Consider the following 14,456-nt stretch of genomic DNA (forward strand, 5'->3'; position numbering starts at 1 on the left):
GTGTATTCAGTTCTTTCGAATCTCAAAAATGACCCGTGATGAGCAGAATTTGTGTCCCCGCCACCCCCCCCCCTACCACCTCCACGCTCCGTGCCTCACCTTTGTGCCTTTACCTCTGAGTCCGAGTCTTCGCGAAGGTGGAGCCGAGACTGTGTCCCTGCAGGCGAATTGGAGACGAACAGTTAAGAGCAGATCAAGAGCAGTTTTCTTTCTTTCGTTGTCCCGCTGCTGCTGCTGTGTGGTGTCACGACTTTCAGACACAGGATAAGAACAAACAAACAAACACTCCAAAAGCGGATTAAAAAGCATGAATATTTATTCCTGTAGCCTTGGTTAGAGAAGCACTTGACTCTTGACACGGAGGGGGATTTGATTAAGATTACTTGTTCCTAATTCTAATTATTTTGGTTACACAGCAGCAAATAAATAAATGGTGTAAATAGATGTAAATTATTATATAGTACATGTGCAAAGACAAAATAAATGGCTTCCTTATTCGTGTCAATGGGACAGATGCAGAGTGGAAAATAATAAAAAGTCCAAAATCAGTTTTTAGTCTGAACGACTTAACCCTGCAGCCTCCTCCATGTTGCTTTCAGCACGTTTTCCAACTGGATGAGTTACATCCTAGAAAGTCCTGAAAAAGTAAACAGTCGTTGGAATAAAACTTGACTTTAGCAGCCGTTAAGTACCGAGCATTAAAGGCCCGCCGTATAAACGTGACGTTATTTTCCAGTCTGGCCGCCTCTCAGCAGAAACCCACTCTCTGTCGGACCTCTGCGAGCACAGGCGCGGCCAGTTCCCGAGCCCTGCGCGTCCCCAGAGCCAGCACTCCCTCCAGGTGGGCCCGGTCCGCCCTCAGCCTCTCCAGCTCCTCTCGGATGGGCGTCAACCTCTGGATGACGGCGTCGCTTACGAGCTTCTTGTAAGCTCCCGTGTCCAGCCCTCTGGCCTGGGACAAGGCCTCCTCCGTGGTGATGGTGGCCGTGGCGGCGTGGATCGTCACCAGGTTGGACACACCGGGGCGCGTCTCCGGGTCAAAGGTGACTTCGGAGATGAAGTCGGTGACGGCGCGGCGGATCTTGAGGGCGACGTCGTCGGGGGAGTCCGTGATGGAGATCGTCGCCATGGGCTGGGGGTCGGACTTGGACATTTTGGCGGAGGGGTCGCGGAGGGATTTGACCTTTCGTGTGGAGCCTGCGGGAGGAGACGAGGAAGAATGTGTCAGCCATTAATAAGACGAGGAATTTGACAAATTGCACCAAAGTTAGACACTCGATCTCGGTTATATTCAAAAAGCAGCACAGCAGAGTGAGTGACAGGGGTGAAGTTTTGGTCCAGATAATAAAAAAGTCCATTTATTGAGACCTGATTTTATAATAAAGTCACCACCGTCCCATCTGTGACTGATGTGCAATAAAAGCATCTTTCTTTGGAAATACAAAAAAAAAAAAAATAGTTTGACTCCTTCTGTCTCAACCAATAAAACTGTATACAGCCTGTATTTAGCGTGACAGGCAAAGAGTTTCCCAAGGCTGGGAGTGCACAGCAATAACTGAAACGAGTCTAAATGAGAGTCATGCAATCTTTCTTCGTTATTTTGTTGACTGGACATCTGGACATTAAGATTTTATAAAGGAGAACCTTTAAATTCAGACGTGAACAGCCTGTAACTTTAACACATTATGTCAGAGGAGAGGAGAGGAGACTCTGAGGAGACTCTGGAGACTCTGGAGACTCTGAGGAGACTCTGAGGGAGTAAAAGGGTAAAATAAGTGTCTTTGTGCAGGGATGAATGAATGTACGGTGATGAGCTGAGTTTTCCTTTCTCATTTCATTTACCAAACCCCCACCCTCCCGCCATCTTACTACTCTTCTCCCACATGTGTCCCTTTTATCGACCTGGTGTCGTCTTTATTTCAAGCTCATGCATAAAAATAAAAAAAAAACAACGTCTCTGCCAGCCGCCACCTTCACTTTGAAACCAAAGACAAGAAACGAGGATGAGGATCCAGAAGTGGTGCGAGCCAGCCATCACTGGGGCTCGCTCACACCCATGCCTCTGAAGTCATCTTGAGGACATCCTCTCCTCTCTGTCATCCCTCCATTATTCTGATACGCGAGGAGGAAAATATTTCTTTAATCAAAGCTTCGTGGCACACATGACTGGCTTCATCTCGTGCTTTTATGATGCTAATAACCGCCGAGAATAAGCAGGGAAGTGGGAGGGATCTCTGAGCATGTTGGCCATGTGTGCGTTTAAAGCATGAGCGCGTCCCACTGGGAGCGGAGCGTTCAAAATAAAACTGTGCCAACATTGTCACGCTCTTTATGTCAAATCTGTGTTAAATGTCACTATATATAAAATGACAGTAAATGTAATGACTTCATTTCCTTCTATAGGCTGTTTAGAGTGGAATAAATTACCTACAACAGATAGAAAATGCACGACTTTTCACTTTTCACTTGTTCTGTGAAATAAATTTGCAAAGTCTCTGTTTTTTTTCTACGTAAAATGCTGCAAACAGAAGTAAACTAAAGCACCTTTTAAAAAAAACAAATCTGCAATTTAAGATACTGCATAGAGCACATGTTGGTCCAAACCGTCTCTCCAAATATAGAAAGGACGTCTCTCCATTTTGTCTTAAATGTAAGACAGAAATTGGTGATCTTACTCACCGTTTATATTGGAGGAGGGGTCATGTTTGAAATGCAAAAGGTTCTGAGGAAGGAGCTTAAACTCGACCCGGTTTCCCTCCGTCTGGGTCTTCCCAGTGATCATGTAAGTGATATATATCAGCGAAAAAAAAACTGTATAACGTTTTGACATTTTGCGCATATATTTGACATATTCTTCAGCACTGGATCTCAGATAAAGCCGTCCCTCAATACACACCTCTGGACTTTCTCACTCGTCTTCTGCACTCCAAATGTTTCTTTTACTTTAAATGCATCTTCCTTTATTTTTTTAAATATATTTTTGTACTACTTTTATTCTATTGTATTTGCTCTGTCAACTAGCAACTGCCACTTTATGTGAGCAACAGCGAACAAAACAATTTCCTTGAAGGATTAATAAAGTATTCTGATTCTGATTCTGAAAACTAATGCCTTTGAACGAGCATGGAAACCATTTCTTGACTATATTAATGTAAATATTTCTGCTATACTGATATACGGATACTGTATTAGTTATCTCTGTCTTATTTTTTTATTTTTTCCAGCTGTATTTGTCTGTGAAGGTTCTCAGTCATCCAGGTCATAGTATATCCAAAAAAAGGTTCAAAAAAAGGCAACTGGACTTGAGAACTTCTCAAAAAACTCTACAAGTCCAGTTGCCTCTTTTGAACCTTTTTTGGATAGATCCAGCTGTATTTCACTCTATACCGCACAATGTACCCGTCGCATTTACTCAGAACTGATCTTTCTGTTTGGGTGTTTGGTTTTTGTGCTGTTATTCCCAGCTTGTTTATAAAAAATAATTACAAAACAGCCCACAGCTGTAAAAAGCTCGCTTTTGCCCGACAACGTTAGATCATCCAGATCTTTCAATCCACAAATTATTTTAGTGAATAGAAACACATGAGCTCTTTTCGAAGGCGGCTGTTTTGTTAAACAATCTTTCGGGAACAGGAGGAGGAGGAAAGACGGATGGGTAAACGGACAAAGTTTAAAAATGCAACGTATGCAGTTGGGACTTCAGGCAGCTACTTCAGCCAGAGACTGCCACGGTGCAACTTTAACATGAGCAATGTAATTCTGTCTTTTGTTTTTCTTTTCTCAAGTGCAATATCCAGACTTGTGTCATTCTGGTGCAATATTTGGTTTTCAAGAGCAAATCCCTCTTATGACAGTCTCTCTGAACTGTAGTTATTAGTATTAGTAGTAATAGCTACTTTAAACTTGATGCAATATGTAAGAATGTTTTGTAAAAGTACTTTTAGATCGTTTCTCTTGTCTTATTCTACTTCTGTATCTTTCCCTGCTGCTGTAACTCCTTAACTTCCTCAAGGGGATTAATAAAGTCCCATCTTATCTCATCTTATCTCATCTTATCCTAACATGACCACAATGCTAAAAACAAGTGGAAAACTAATTTAATCTCACATGCAAATCAGTTTGCTTCAAAATAAAGGTTTAAATGTTTTAATTCTAAGAGTGAAAACGAATTCCTTTCTAGTTTTCAGAAACTCTCAATCTTAGGAAATCAATAAAAGAAGTGGATTTAATTCTGAGTTCACTCGCAGCGCTTAAATGTGCCCAAGAATCATACACAACCAATATTATAAAGTATAAATCTGCTAAAGTGTAAGAGGAACTAAGGATTAATGCTTCGTTTTAATAGCAGCTAATGAGTTTAATGTGCCATGATGAGTTACCAAAAATTTACACAACTCCATCGTTGAGTGTCTGGACCCAGGAAGCTCAGGTGTTGTGTGTGTGTGTGTGTGTGTGTGTGTGTCGTCCTGCGGTGTGTGTTCTTACTCAGCAGAGCGCGGGGTTCAGGGAACAGGTCTCCGTAGGTGTTGTTGAAGATGCGAGCGAGGTCCTGAGCCAGCTCCAGATGCTGGACCTGATCCTCTCCGACGGGGACGTGAGTGGACCTGAAGAAAGAGAGATAATCCCAACGTTGAGAGCTCGTCCTGAACGACTGAGCGCTGGGACGGCACGGGAGGCAAAACACACACACACTCACACAAGCACAAGCTGGAGACACTTCCAGTCAACTGCTGCTTAACAGCGTCTGTTTAACGCAACTGTCATTGGGGAGGAAGAGACCCATTAATTTCCTCTTTATAAAAGTCATTCGTGAATAGTTTTGGTTTTTTTTTCTGCTACGTACGTCGTCCTGTTTGCACCAGAAATTTGGTTCTACTGGTTTCTCAGACAGTTCCCCGGCTCTTTCTTCTGATTCTTATATCGAACACGTCAGATCAGTTTAGTTAGCAAACACACGTTATTTATTTAGCAATATCTGCTCACGGACATCCAGTAGTTTTAGTTTTATTTACGAATTTATGCATCCACCTTATTGCTCACATTGGTAATTACAAAACATAGCTCTGATGTCTTCTGTATTAATTTACGATGAAGGAAAAAAAGAATAGAAATAAAGACAAAGCATTGTGGCTAAAGTTTTGACTGGTTCTATAGAGTATGGAATAATTTATCCTTCCTGTTTGACACGTCTTCAAATGCTTTCATGTCACATAATTATATATAAATGCGATCTACACCCTGTTGTGCCCCAAATGAAGTGTACAATATGCTGCATAGGAAATAGTTGAAAAGAAGTTGGCTAAAAGGGAAAAGAATTAGGCGATACATTATTTTAGGCTTTATAAATAGTCAGACAGACTATTTGGAGGACAAAAATTGCACGGTCGATGGGATAAGACAACACGAGGGTTAGTTATATTGATACCCGTCAGCTCCAGTCTGTCCTGTGTTTGTGTCTAGGGCGTTATAGGAGGCTCCTCACTCTCCCCAACGCCTCTCAGAGACCCAGGACGACCACCACTTTTTTAGGTCAGTTTTAACCCCATTTATCTTTGTATAACCGATTAATTCTTTGGCATTTAACTTGGGGTTGTGTCCGTCCTTGGTTGCGTCTTTCTGAGCAGGCCGAAACAATCAGCGCCACCACCTCAGAATATTCACTGAAGTAAATCTGTCACTGAACGCAGCACGGTGACACACGTCTGGCTGCGCTAAGGATAAGTGAAAGGGAGTGTGTTATAGAAGGTGTTTTCTTTCTCAGAGGCCAAACAGAGGCCTAACTCAAAGGAAAGAACATTTAAATAAGTTTGGCTTGAAGCTTTAGAGTGTGGAATACACAGATTACGCATAACATTATGACCACCTTCCTGATAGTGTGTAGGTCTCCCTTGTGCCTCCAAAACAGTTGTGACTCATCAGAGAATGGACATGGGCCTTCTGAGGGTGTCCTGTGGCATCTGGCAACACAATGTTGTTAGTGGGGGGCCTTTGAGGGGAGGGGCCTCTGTGGATCATCCCACAGATACTTGATCAGTTTGGGATCTAGTGAATTTGGAGGCCAGGTCAACACCTTGTGCTGTTCTTCATGTTTTTTTTAGTCGTTCCTAAAGCGTTTTTGTGGCTGCATCCTGCTGGGGATGTCTGCTGCCATCAAGGATAGATAGATAGATAGATAGATACTTTATTAATCCCAAGGGAAATTCAAGGAGTGTCATTACTATGGGGTGGGGGTGCCTGGTCTGGTCTAGGTGGGTGCTACATGTCTAAGTAACATCCACACCAATGAATGCCAGTGAATGACACTGAATTGTCACAAGATGGTCAATGTTATTTACTTCTCCTGTCAGTGGTTTTAATGTTGTGGCTGATCTGTGTATAATGAAGCTAACACGTGGTAAATAAGGACTGGAGACTGTAAATAACAATGATCAATCTGCCATTAATGCACTGGATGGCAAAACATTATCAAAACAAGACATCCTACTCACTTGTAGAGGAGAATGTCTGCAGCCTGGAGGACTGGATACGTGTAGAGACCAACGCTGCCTTCGTTCTTCTTTAGTTTGCTCTTCATCTGGAGGAAAAAAGACGGAGGAAAGGAAACGAGTTGAAACAGAGGAGGAAAAAAGGACGGGAGAGAAAGAAAGAGAGAGAGAGAGAAAAAAACACTTAAAAACATGCAATAATAAAAGCAGACGGGGAAAAACCGACTCCCCTCCCCCCCTCGACAAAAGAGCCATTTTCACTTTTACGACTCATTGCCTGTCAGACAAACGGGCTACGGATGAGTTCACGTGACATTTTCCACCGTGTTTGAGATCCACTCATCTGTTGGGTTAAACAAAAAAGGTGTTTTCTGTGCAGCAGCAGCAGCAGAGACCGAGAACAGAGGACCGCTGGCTCTGCTGCTTCCTGCATGTGGTCAGTGGAAATAAACTGTGATTATAGGACTTTATAAAAAATAAAATAAAATAAAACAACCGGCAGGTGGAAATATAGGAATAAAACGATAAAATGGACAATAAGGACGCAGAAAGAGACGGAAATTAAAGAGAAGCGGAAGAAAGAATGGCCTTAATTTGCAGCTATTTAACTTGGCAATAATTAAATTAACATAAATCCAGACTCTGGAAATAATCACAAGACAAGCAGCTTTTCCTCTTTACTTTTTAATTGTTTGAGGACTTGGCTTGAGAAGAAACTACTTCAAACTCAGAAATCCCAGTTTGATTTTAGAACTCCTCTCTTTTTAATTACGTCCGGCTATGAAACAAATACTTTTCCCCGTCCGGGCGGCCGATGGCAAAACAGAAATCCGAGCTGGACGGGCGACGCGGCGACTCCATCGGCCGATCCGAAATAGCATCTGGCGCCGTATCTGCATAATGACAGGCGATGCGATATGGATAAAAAGAATGCACGTAAAATGCAAACCGCTTGATAGAAAAGGAAAAACACGCTTAACAAAAGCTAACTTTATCATTTCTGCAAACACTGCATTCACGGTGTTCTCCTTTTGCTCATTGTTGAGTGACAAAATATTGTTTATAAGAGCATATAGCATTCATAAAAGCTATTAATTGTCTGTAATGCGTCATGAAGAAATAACAACTTTTACTATACTGACGTTTATTATCTGTTTACAGAGACTCTGCACTTATAGGTCCCTGCAGGGGGAGTTATAGTTGTTGAGAAATAAAGTAATAAAAGCTATATATGCTGTGTTATAAAGCATTTATTAGACGCTTATAAATGCTAGATAGTGAGACACAAAGTACTTAAACACTAGGGATGCACCGAAATGAAAATTCTTAGCCGAAACCGAAAACCGAAAATGAAGAGCCCGAGGCCGAAAAACCGAAACACCGAAAGAAATTATTACGACAATTATTAGTCCCATTGGATTTATGGCCATGACTGTTTACTAACCTCACTAAAATCAAGGCATTGCAATTGCATAAATTAATAGTAATGTTTCAAAGGGTAAATCAATTAGAAAATTATCAAAATATTTATTTAGCACCTTCCAACAATGCACAATATAAACTAAAATTAAAAAATAAAAATTGCTTGGATGTTTGGATTTCAGGTGATAAATTAAACCCGACACGGAGAAATTCTTTGCAGACGCACGCCTCTTGAAATTTCAGCATCACACGTTTTGCAAATCGCTATCAGTGGGTCTTTATATACTATTTATATAATACTTTATATATTACGTCCAGAAATACGTCCATACGGCAGACATGTCCGTGCTGGCTGCGGTTATTGCTTGCGTCATCACAACATCCTGTTTCGGCGATAAAAGTCTTTCGGCCGAAAACCAGAAATGCACTTTTGGGCCGTTTTCAGCCGAAAAAGTTCGGTTGGCCGAATATTTGGTGCATCCCTATTAAATACCTTTATTACTCGTAGTATTTATTCATTCTCAGTTTGCATCATCATCATATTTTTACCAAGACTGTCAAAAACACGTTAAGGCAGACTCCTTTTTTCAGTTTGTGATTCACGATTAACGCAGCCGTGCTCTGTGATTTGACCCTCTGTGTGCAGAGACTACAGTCACAAACTGATTGGTGAAATCAGGAAGCAGTGCAGCAGTAAAGATGGCGAGCAGAAACAAACCCCCTTCCCTCCCCGAGCAGGAATTAATAAAGAAAGGATTCTTCCTCATCATCGGCTGACAAGTCCAGCTCCACAGGCCCAGCAGACGGTTCTCTTAATAGTTAGAACCAATTTCATTCTGCATTTACCGTGAACCGAGCTTCCACCAGAAGACACAGAAATACCACTACATGTTCAAGCACACGGCCGGCGCAGAGAGCACTCCCTCCCTCCTCCCCATCCCAAGTCAGACCGCGCCTTTGGATGGGGCAGTTTGCAACGGAGACGTGGCGTACATATTCTTTGAGCACGTTTGAATTTAATCTGGAGAATATTCTGGACGGCATTTAATCATCTTGGAGTGTGTATAAAGCAAGCTGATCCGTCCACTTCTATGGTGAGAAGAACTACATAAAAGAGCGATTCAATTTCTAATTAATTAGTGAGTTAACTGTAGACAATCTAATTTTTATACACGCTGGTAATTATTGAGATTACAAACAAAAACTCCATCTAATATTAAAGAACTGCAGTGAAGGTTTAGCAGCAGAAACTGATACTAGAGCTGTTTGTTCTGTTAGTCCTAGTCATATGTTTGTACCAGGAGGCATACTTATACAGTGATGATTAAAATGTACCATGTCTATCTGTCTTATGGTGGCTACTGTTAACTGGCGTGTCTGACCTTCCACTGCGGCAGGTGGCGGAGACGAGGCATGCTGGTGAGGCAGCTGAGGATCCAGGAGAGTTCAGCGTGTTCGGACACCTGAAAGAGAGAGAGATGAGTTTATCTGCATCGCATCAACGCAACTCACATCATCACTTCCATGTTTATTCTCCTACTCTCCATCAGTGAGTCGGCCTAAATATATTCTGTTCTGGCATCCACTCACTTGCCAGTTTTGAATTATAACACAACAGTCCTGCACTAATTCGTAGCTTCATTAAAATTCTGGGATTCAGCAGCTGTTTAAAAGTAACTGAGAGCTGCTGATTTAACTGGGATTTCATGTTGGATTGTGCACCGATCAGCCACAACATTAAAACCACTGACAGGAGAAGTAAATAACATCGACCATCTTGTGTCGATTCAGTGTTCTGCTGGGAAACTTTTGGACCTGGCATTCATTGGTGTGGATGTTATTTAGACATGTAGCACCCACCTAGAGCAGACCAGGCACCCCCACCCCATAGCAATGACACTCCTTGATGGCAGCAGCCACCCCCACCAGGATGCAGAAACAAGAAACAACTAAAAAAAACACTTTAGAACAGCACAAGGTGTTGACCTGGCCTCCAAATTCACTAGATCCCAAACTGATCGAGTATCTGTGGGATGATCCACAGAGGCCCCTCCAGTCAGAGGGCCCCACTTCTGTTGCCAGACACCACAGGACACCCTCAGAAGGCCCATGTCCATTCTCAGATGAGTCACAACAGTTTTGGAGACACAATATTAGGAAGGCGGTCATAATGTTATGCCTGATCGGTGTATTGTATTATTATATAGTTGAATTACCACCTTTCTGACGCTATTTCAATGTGAACTGAACATTATAACAGTCATGAAGGGAGATATAGAGCAGGACTGTTATATCAGAATAAAATACTTTTCACTTGTGTACGTACCTAATAAACTGGCCAATGAGTGTAGGCTTTATGACTAGTGCTGCTTTATTAAATCTCAGATCTTATATTTTACTCTTTGCAAAACGTAAAAAAGCTCAATCAGAACTCAGTGTAATTAATTCCTAAGCATGAGGCTCAACAGTTCACACCGACCCTTCAAACTGTAGATGCAGGAAGAGAAACAGTAACTGCGTCTGCCACACGTGCTGCAGGACTCTGATCCGAGGGGTGCTTGTTTGCTCCCGCAGTTTTCTGCGGGATTCTTCCTTTCCTCATTGTGTAAAGCTACAAACACAACACATGCGAGCTGCCTGCGCGTCGTACTTTACTCTGCTCGGTTGTTAAAATAAATGCTTGTCACATCAGAGGAGGAGGATCAGACCGAGGGGACGAACAGAAGAAATGAATCAGGCCCGGGCACACATTAAACAAACGCAGATGAATCAATGAACGGGGCAGCTGTGGTGGAGGAAGAAGGAAGAGGGTGACTCCGTAGCGCCTCCTAGTGGAAGGAAGGAGCAGGGACACGCTCTGCACCTCCAAATGCTCCTGAGGAGGACAGGTGCACGGTCACACCTGAAACTGTTATGATAATGATTGGAACCAGTAGTTTTAGATGGTTTTTCTATATTTTTGTACGTTTGTTTTTCAAATATAATTTTTTAATCACACAAGAACGTTCAATAAGAAAAAATAAGAGTAATTTATCAAAAAAGAAGACGCTGTTAATGAGTTTTTGAGCACAATTATTGAATTATCAAAAAAAGAAAACAGCCTGCTGCTGTGAAATAAACATATATGCAATAATTTAATATAAACAATGTATATATTATATTAAAAACTGGGTCAATACTTGAACTTGGATTTTTTATTCTCTATTTTTTTGCACCATAAGCTGCAGACGTTGCTTCTGTTTTATTACAAGTGTTAATACCGTCTTGCTTTATGCTGTTTTTTTATGTTTATTTTTTTGATTATGATTTTAAATCCTGCTCTTATCGTACTTCACTGTGCAGCTGCATTTCCTACAATGAAGATGCCTTATAAAGAGTATTTAAAGAAAGTTAAATGTTTTTATATTAGCATGGATCCTTTAAGACTCCCATCCAATTTTAAAATCAGCTTCACGTCCCTTTAAACACGAAACCTTCTTTTACTGATGCTGAACAGGAATAGCTTTTACTTTTTATTTTTCCTCTTATCGACGCTCACGTCTTTGTTCGTAAAATTAGTTGAACGCACATGTACAAGTAAATTAATAACACGCTGTTGTGAAGCGATCAAGAAGCTAATGCTAATGCAGTGAGGCTGCTGCATCTGGCGGCGGTAAATTAACTCCAACATAACATATCCGCTTTCATGGCGGCTGTCCTCAACGTGAGCGAAAAAATAAGTGTGTGTGAGTGTGTGTGTGTGTGTGTGTGTGTGTGTGTGAGAGAGGGAGAAGAGACGCAGGAAATATCCCTCTGCCTTCAGCAAATTAAAGTTTATGGACGCTGGCTATATTACCATCCTCTCTGTGTCTTGTTGCTTGAAAAGCATTCTGGGGAGCGTGACGTCAACACCAGACAGCGGGGACATAAAGCAGGATTTCGGGCTAGCATGCAGGGGGCCGGTGTTCATTACACACTGCACACAGACAAGAGATGGGACAGATGTCGACGACAGCGCAGAAAGAGAATGGAGATGGTTTGAAGTGCAATAAAACTTTGATATGTAAGGCCTTGGGAGGAACAAGATGTCCATTCATGCTCCGTGGCAGGAATGCACCGCAACGTGAGATATGCTTAATGTTACACATCATATCGGCGTTACACTGATAGTGAGTTATCACACAGCCACGGCGATAACTCCATAAAACTGTAAAGAAGTGGCCCCGTGCGGTGAATCTGCATTTTTTCCCCTCAATAATTCTATAAAACTCAGCGGCGTCCAGAATGAAGTCAGTGAATCAGCAAATCCACAAATCCTCCGAGTTCGGCTCGTCACCAGCTCTGTTTCTTTTTTTTCAATGAAGTCGAGTATTTTCTTTGGGCGGCCGTCGTATTTTTACATGTGGAGCAGGCGTGTTCGACACGGGGGTCGCCCCGCTGCCAAGTTATGTGGCATGAAGCTAAACGGGGAATAAAAATAGGACTGTATGTGTGTGAAGGAGGGGAGGGGAGGGGAGGGGGGTGGCAAAGAAACACAGATGTACTCAGCTTAATTATCTCACACTCCTTCTCTCTCACACTCTCATTAACTTTTTAAAAAATGTGCATGTAAGAAAAAACACATACGTCCAGTGTGATCTTTTAAAACTCCGGGACGTGCCGAAGCGCCGCAAGCGTTAGGACCATCGTCGCTATCCTGCTCATTTCTTTCATGTGGCCAGAGAAGTTTAGGTTGAGGGCAGTTTGTGTTTTTACAGTCTCTGTGAATTTGCAGAGCGTGCGGTGGAGATAAGAATCAGGAGCAATCGAATAAACATTCAGGAGCCAGTCGGCGTGTCAGCAGGTGAACTTCAGAGCCGACGGTGGTAAAATAAACTGGTTTTCCCCTTAAGCAAACTGAGAGCACAAGTGTAAATAAAGACTCATATATTCAGGAATAGACACTGATGTACTTTCATGCCTAATAACAACATTAAAAGCGTGAAATAATTTGCAGATGTGAACATGAGCGAAAACGTTTGCACAAACATACACCGAACAGGTTCATTGGCGAATGGACATGGGCCTTATGACGATGTCCTGTGGCGCCCGCCAACAGAATTTTGTAAGTGGGGGGGCCTTTGATGGGAGGGGCCTCTGTGGATCATCCCACAGATACTTGATCAGTTTGGGATCTAGAGAATTTGGAGGCCAGGTCAACACCTTGTGCTGTTCTTCATGTTTTTTTGAGTTATTGAGATGTATTGTCACAAGATGGTCAATGTCATTTACTTCTCCTTTCAGTGGTTTTAATGTTGTGGCAGATCGGTGTATTTAAGACTGCAGCACTTCTTGCAACTATTTTCATCACTGATTGTCTTTCAATCACATAAAACTATTCTTTGGGTTTTTAAATGAATTCGAGGCACCTGATTATTGGCGTTGCAGCTGAGGACAGTATTTCCATCTGTGAAACTTAAATTCCAACTCAGATGTTCGGTTGACCCACCCGAGACTGCTGGAAGAGAATCGCCTTCTCTGGGTCGATACCGCAGGCTATCAAGCTGGCTGCCATGTCCAGGATGTTGCTCCTGAGCTGGGCCGGATCCTGGGGCTGGGTGATGGAGTGCAGGTCCACGATGCTGTAGAGCACCGAGGGGTACTGGTGCTGCAGGGCCACCCAGTTCTCCAGAGCGCCCAGGTAGTTGCCCAGGTGGGGAACTCCAGTCGGCTGGATCCCAGAGAACACGCGGCCACTTCCTGGAGGCTCCTGGGAAAGAAGGGTGGGAAATATGTTTAGGTTGACTTTATCTGCACTTTTTGGCTGTTTGAATCCGTGTTTGATTTTTGAAGGTGTTCTGTTTAAATTACCATAAAAAACAAGATTTTTGAAACTGCACACATATCGGTGGCTTTGAGACAAAATAAAAGACACGAGCAAGGACAAAAGACTTGGAGAGCGGGCGAAAGTGAAAAGGGGAGAACATCACAACTAGAAGGAAGTGTCTAAAGTGTCGGTGTTAAATGATTGGCAAGTTGGAGGCTAGCAGCCGTCATGCTTGTATTACCGAGATGCTAACACCGTGGCTAGCACCTCTGTTCTCTCCCAAACACATCACGCACAAAGAATGCATCGCCTCACTGGCCAATGATATCATTTGACATCCAACCAACCAACGTCCGGCACCACAACAGGGAAGGACCCCGAAGGAAGAAGGCGGCGGCAGAGCCTTGGGAATACATGAAATGTACCAACACGCAGACCACAATATCATCAACGTTTCAACAAGGACGTCATGTTACAGACCAAGACAGCAGCAGGTTCTTGCAGATCACACATTGTGTTTGTCCCGTTGGGCAAACACTGCGATTCTGTTTCTGCAGAGCCCTCATTTCTTCTGGCATCAGCCCACTTCACTGAACCTTGGCTTTCCATTGGTCCTGCTGGAAGAGAGTCTTAACCACGGCTTGTGGCAACGCGTACCACATGATACAATTAGAGGGCAAGCAGAGCGGCACCTGTCATGAGACATTAAACCACACTGGCATCCAGAAAAACCGAGGGTTTCTTCACCGAAGCATTTAGGCAGT

The 14,456-nt window shown here is 42.8% G+C and overlaps 1 protein-coding gene across 1 annotated transcript; it reads right to left on the reverse strand.

The window, feature by feature from the left end:
* Positions 1–273: 273 nt before the first annotated feature.
* wars2 (tryptophanyl tRNA synthetase 2, mitochondrial) lies at positions 274–13,549 on the reverse strand. The gene is made up of 5 exons (XM_084544035.1): positions 13,375–13,549; positions 9,290–9,370; positions 6,489–6,574; positions 4,486–4,604; positions 274–1,197 (listed from the first exon to the last, which is right to left on the reverse strand). The coding sequence occupies exons 1-5, from the start codon at positions 13,438–13,440 to the stop codon at positions 749–751; spliced, it is 801 nt and encodes a 266-aa protein (XP_084400161.1). The 5' UTR covers positions 13,441–13,549; the 3' UTR covers positions 274–748.
* Positions 13,550–14,456: the final 907 nt, after the last annotated feature.

This window comes from Chelon labrosus (assembly GCF_963514085.1).
Source record: "Chelon labrosus genome assembly, chromosome: 5".
Taxonomy (NCBI): domain Eukaryota; kingdom Metazoa; phylum Chordata; class Actinopteri; order Mugiliformes; family Mugilidae; genus Chelon; species Chelon labrosus.

Bases quoted from the DNA above. Each gene is read 5' to 3' on its own strand.
- wars2 (XM_084544035.1), bottom strand. From the start codon at position 13,440: ATGGCAGCCAGCTTGATAGCCTGCGGTATCGACCCAGAGAAGGCGATT. The intron at 9,371-13,374 runs GTGGGTCAACCG...TCTCTCTTTCAG, and splicing joins TTCTCTTCCAGCAGTCTCGG to GTGTCCGAACACGCTGAACT. The intron at 1,198-4,485 runs GTAAGAACACAC...CTCCTCCCGCAG, and splicing joins TGAACCCCGCGCTCTGCTGA to GCTCCACACGAAAGGTCAAA.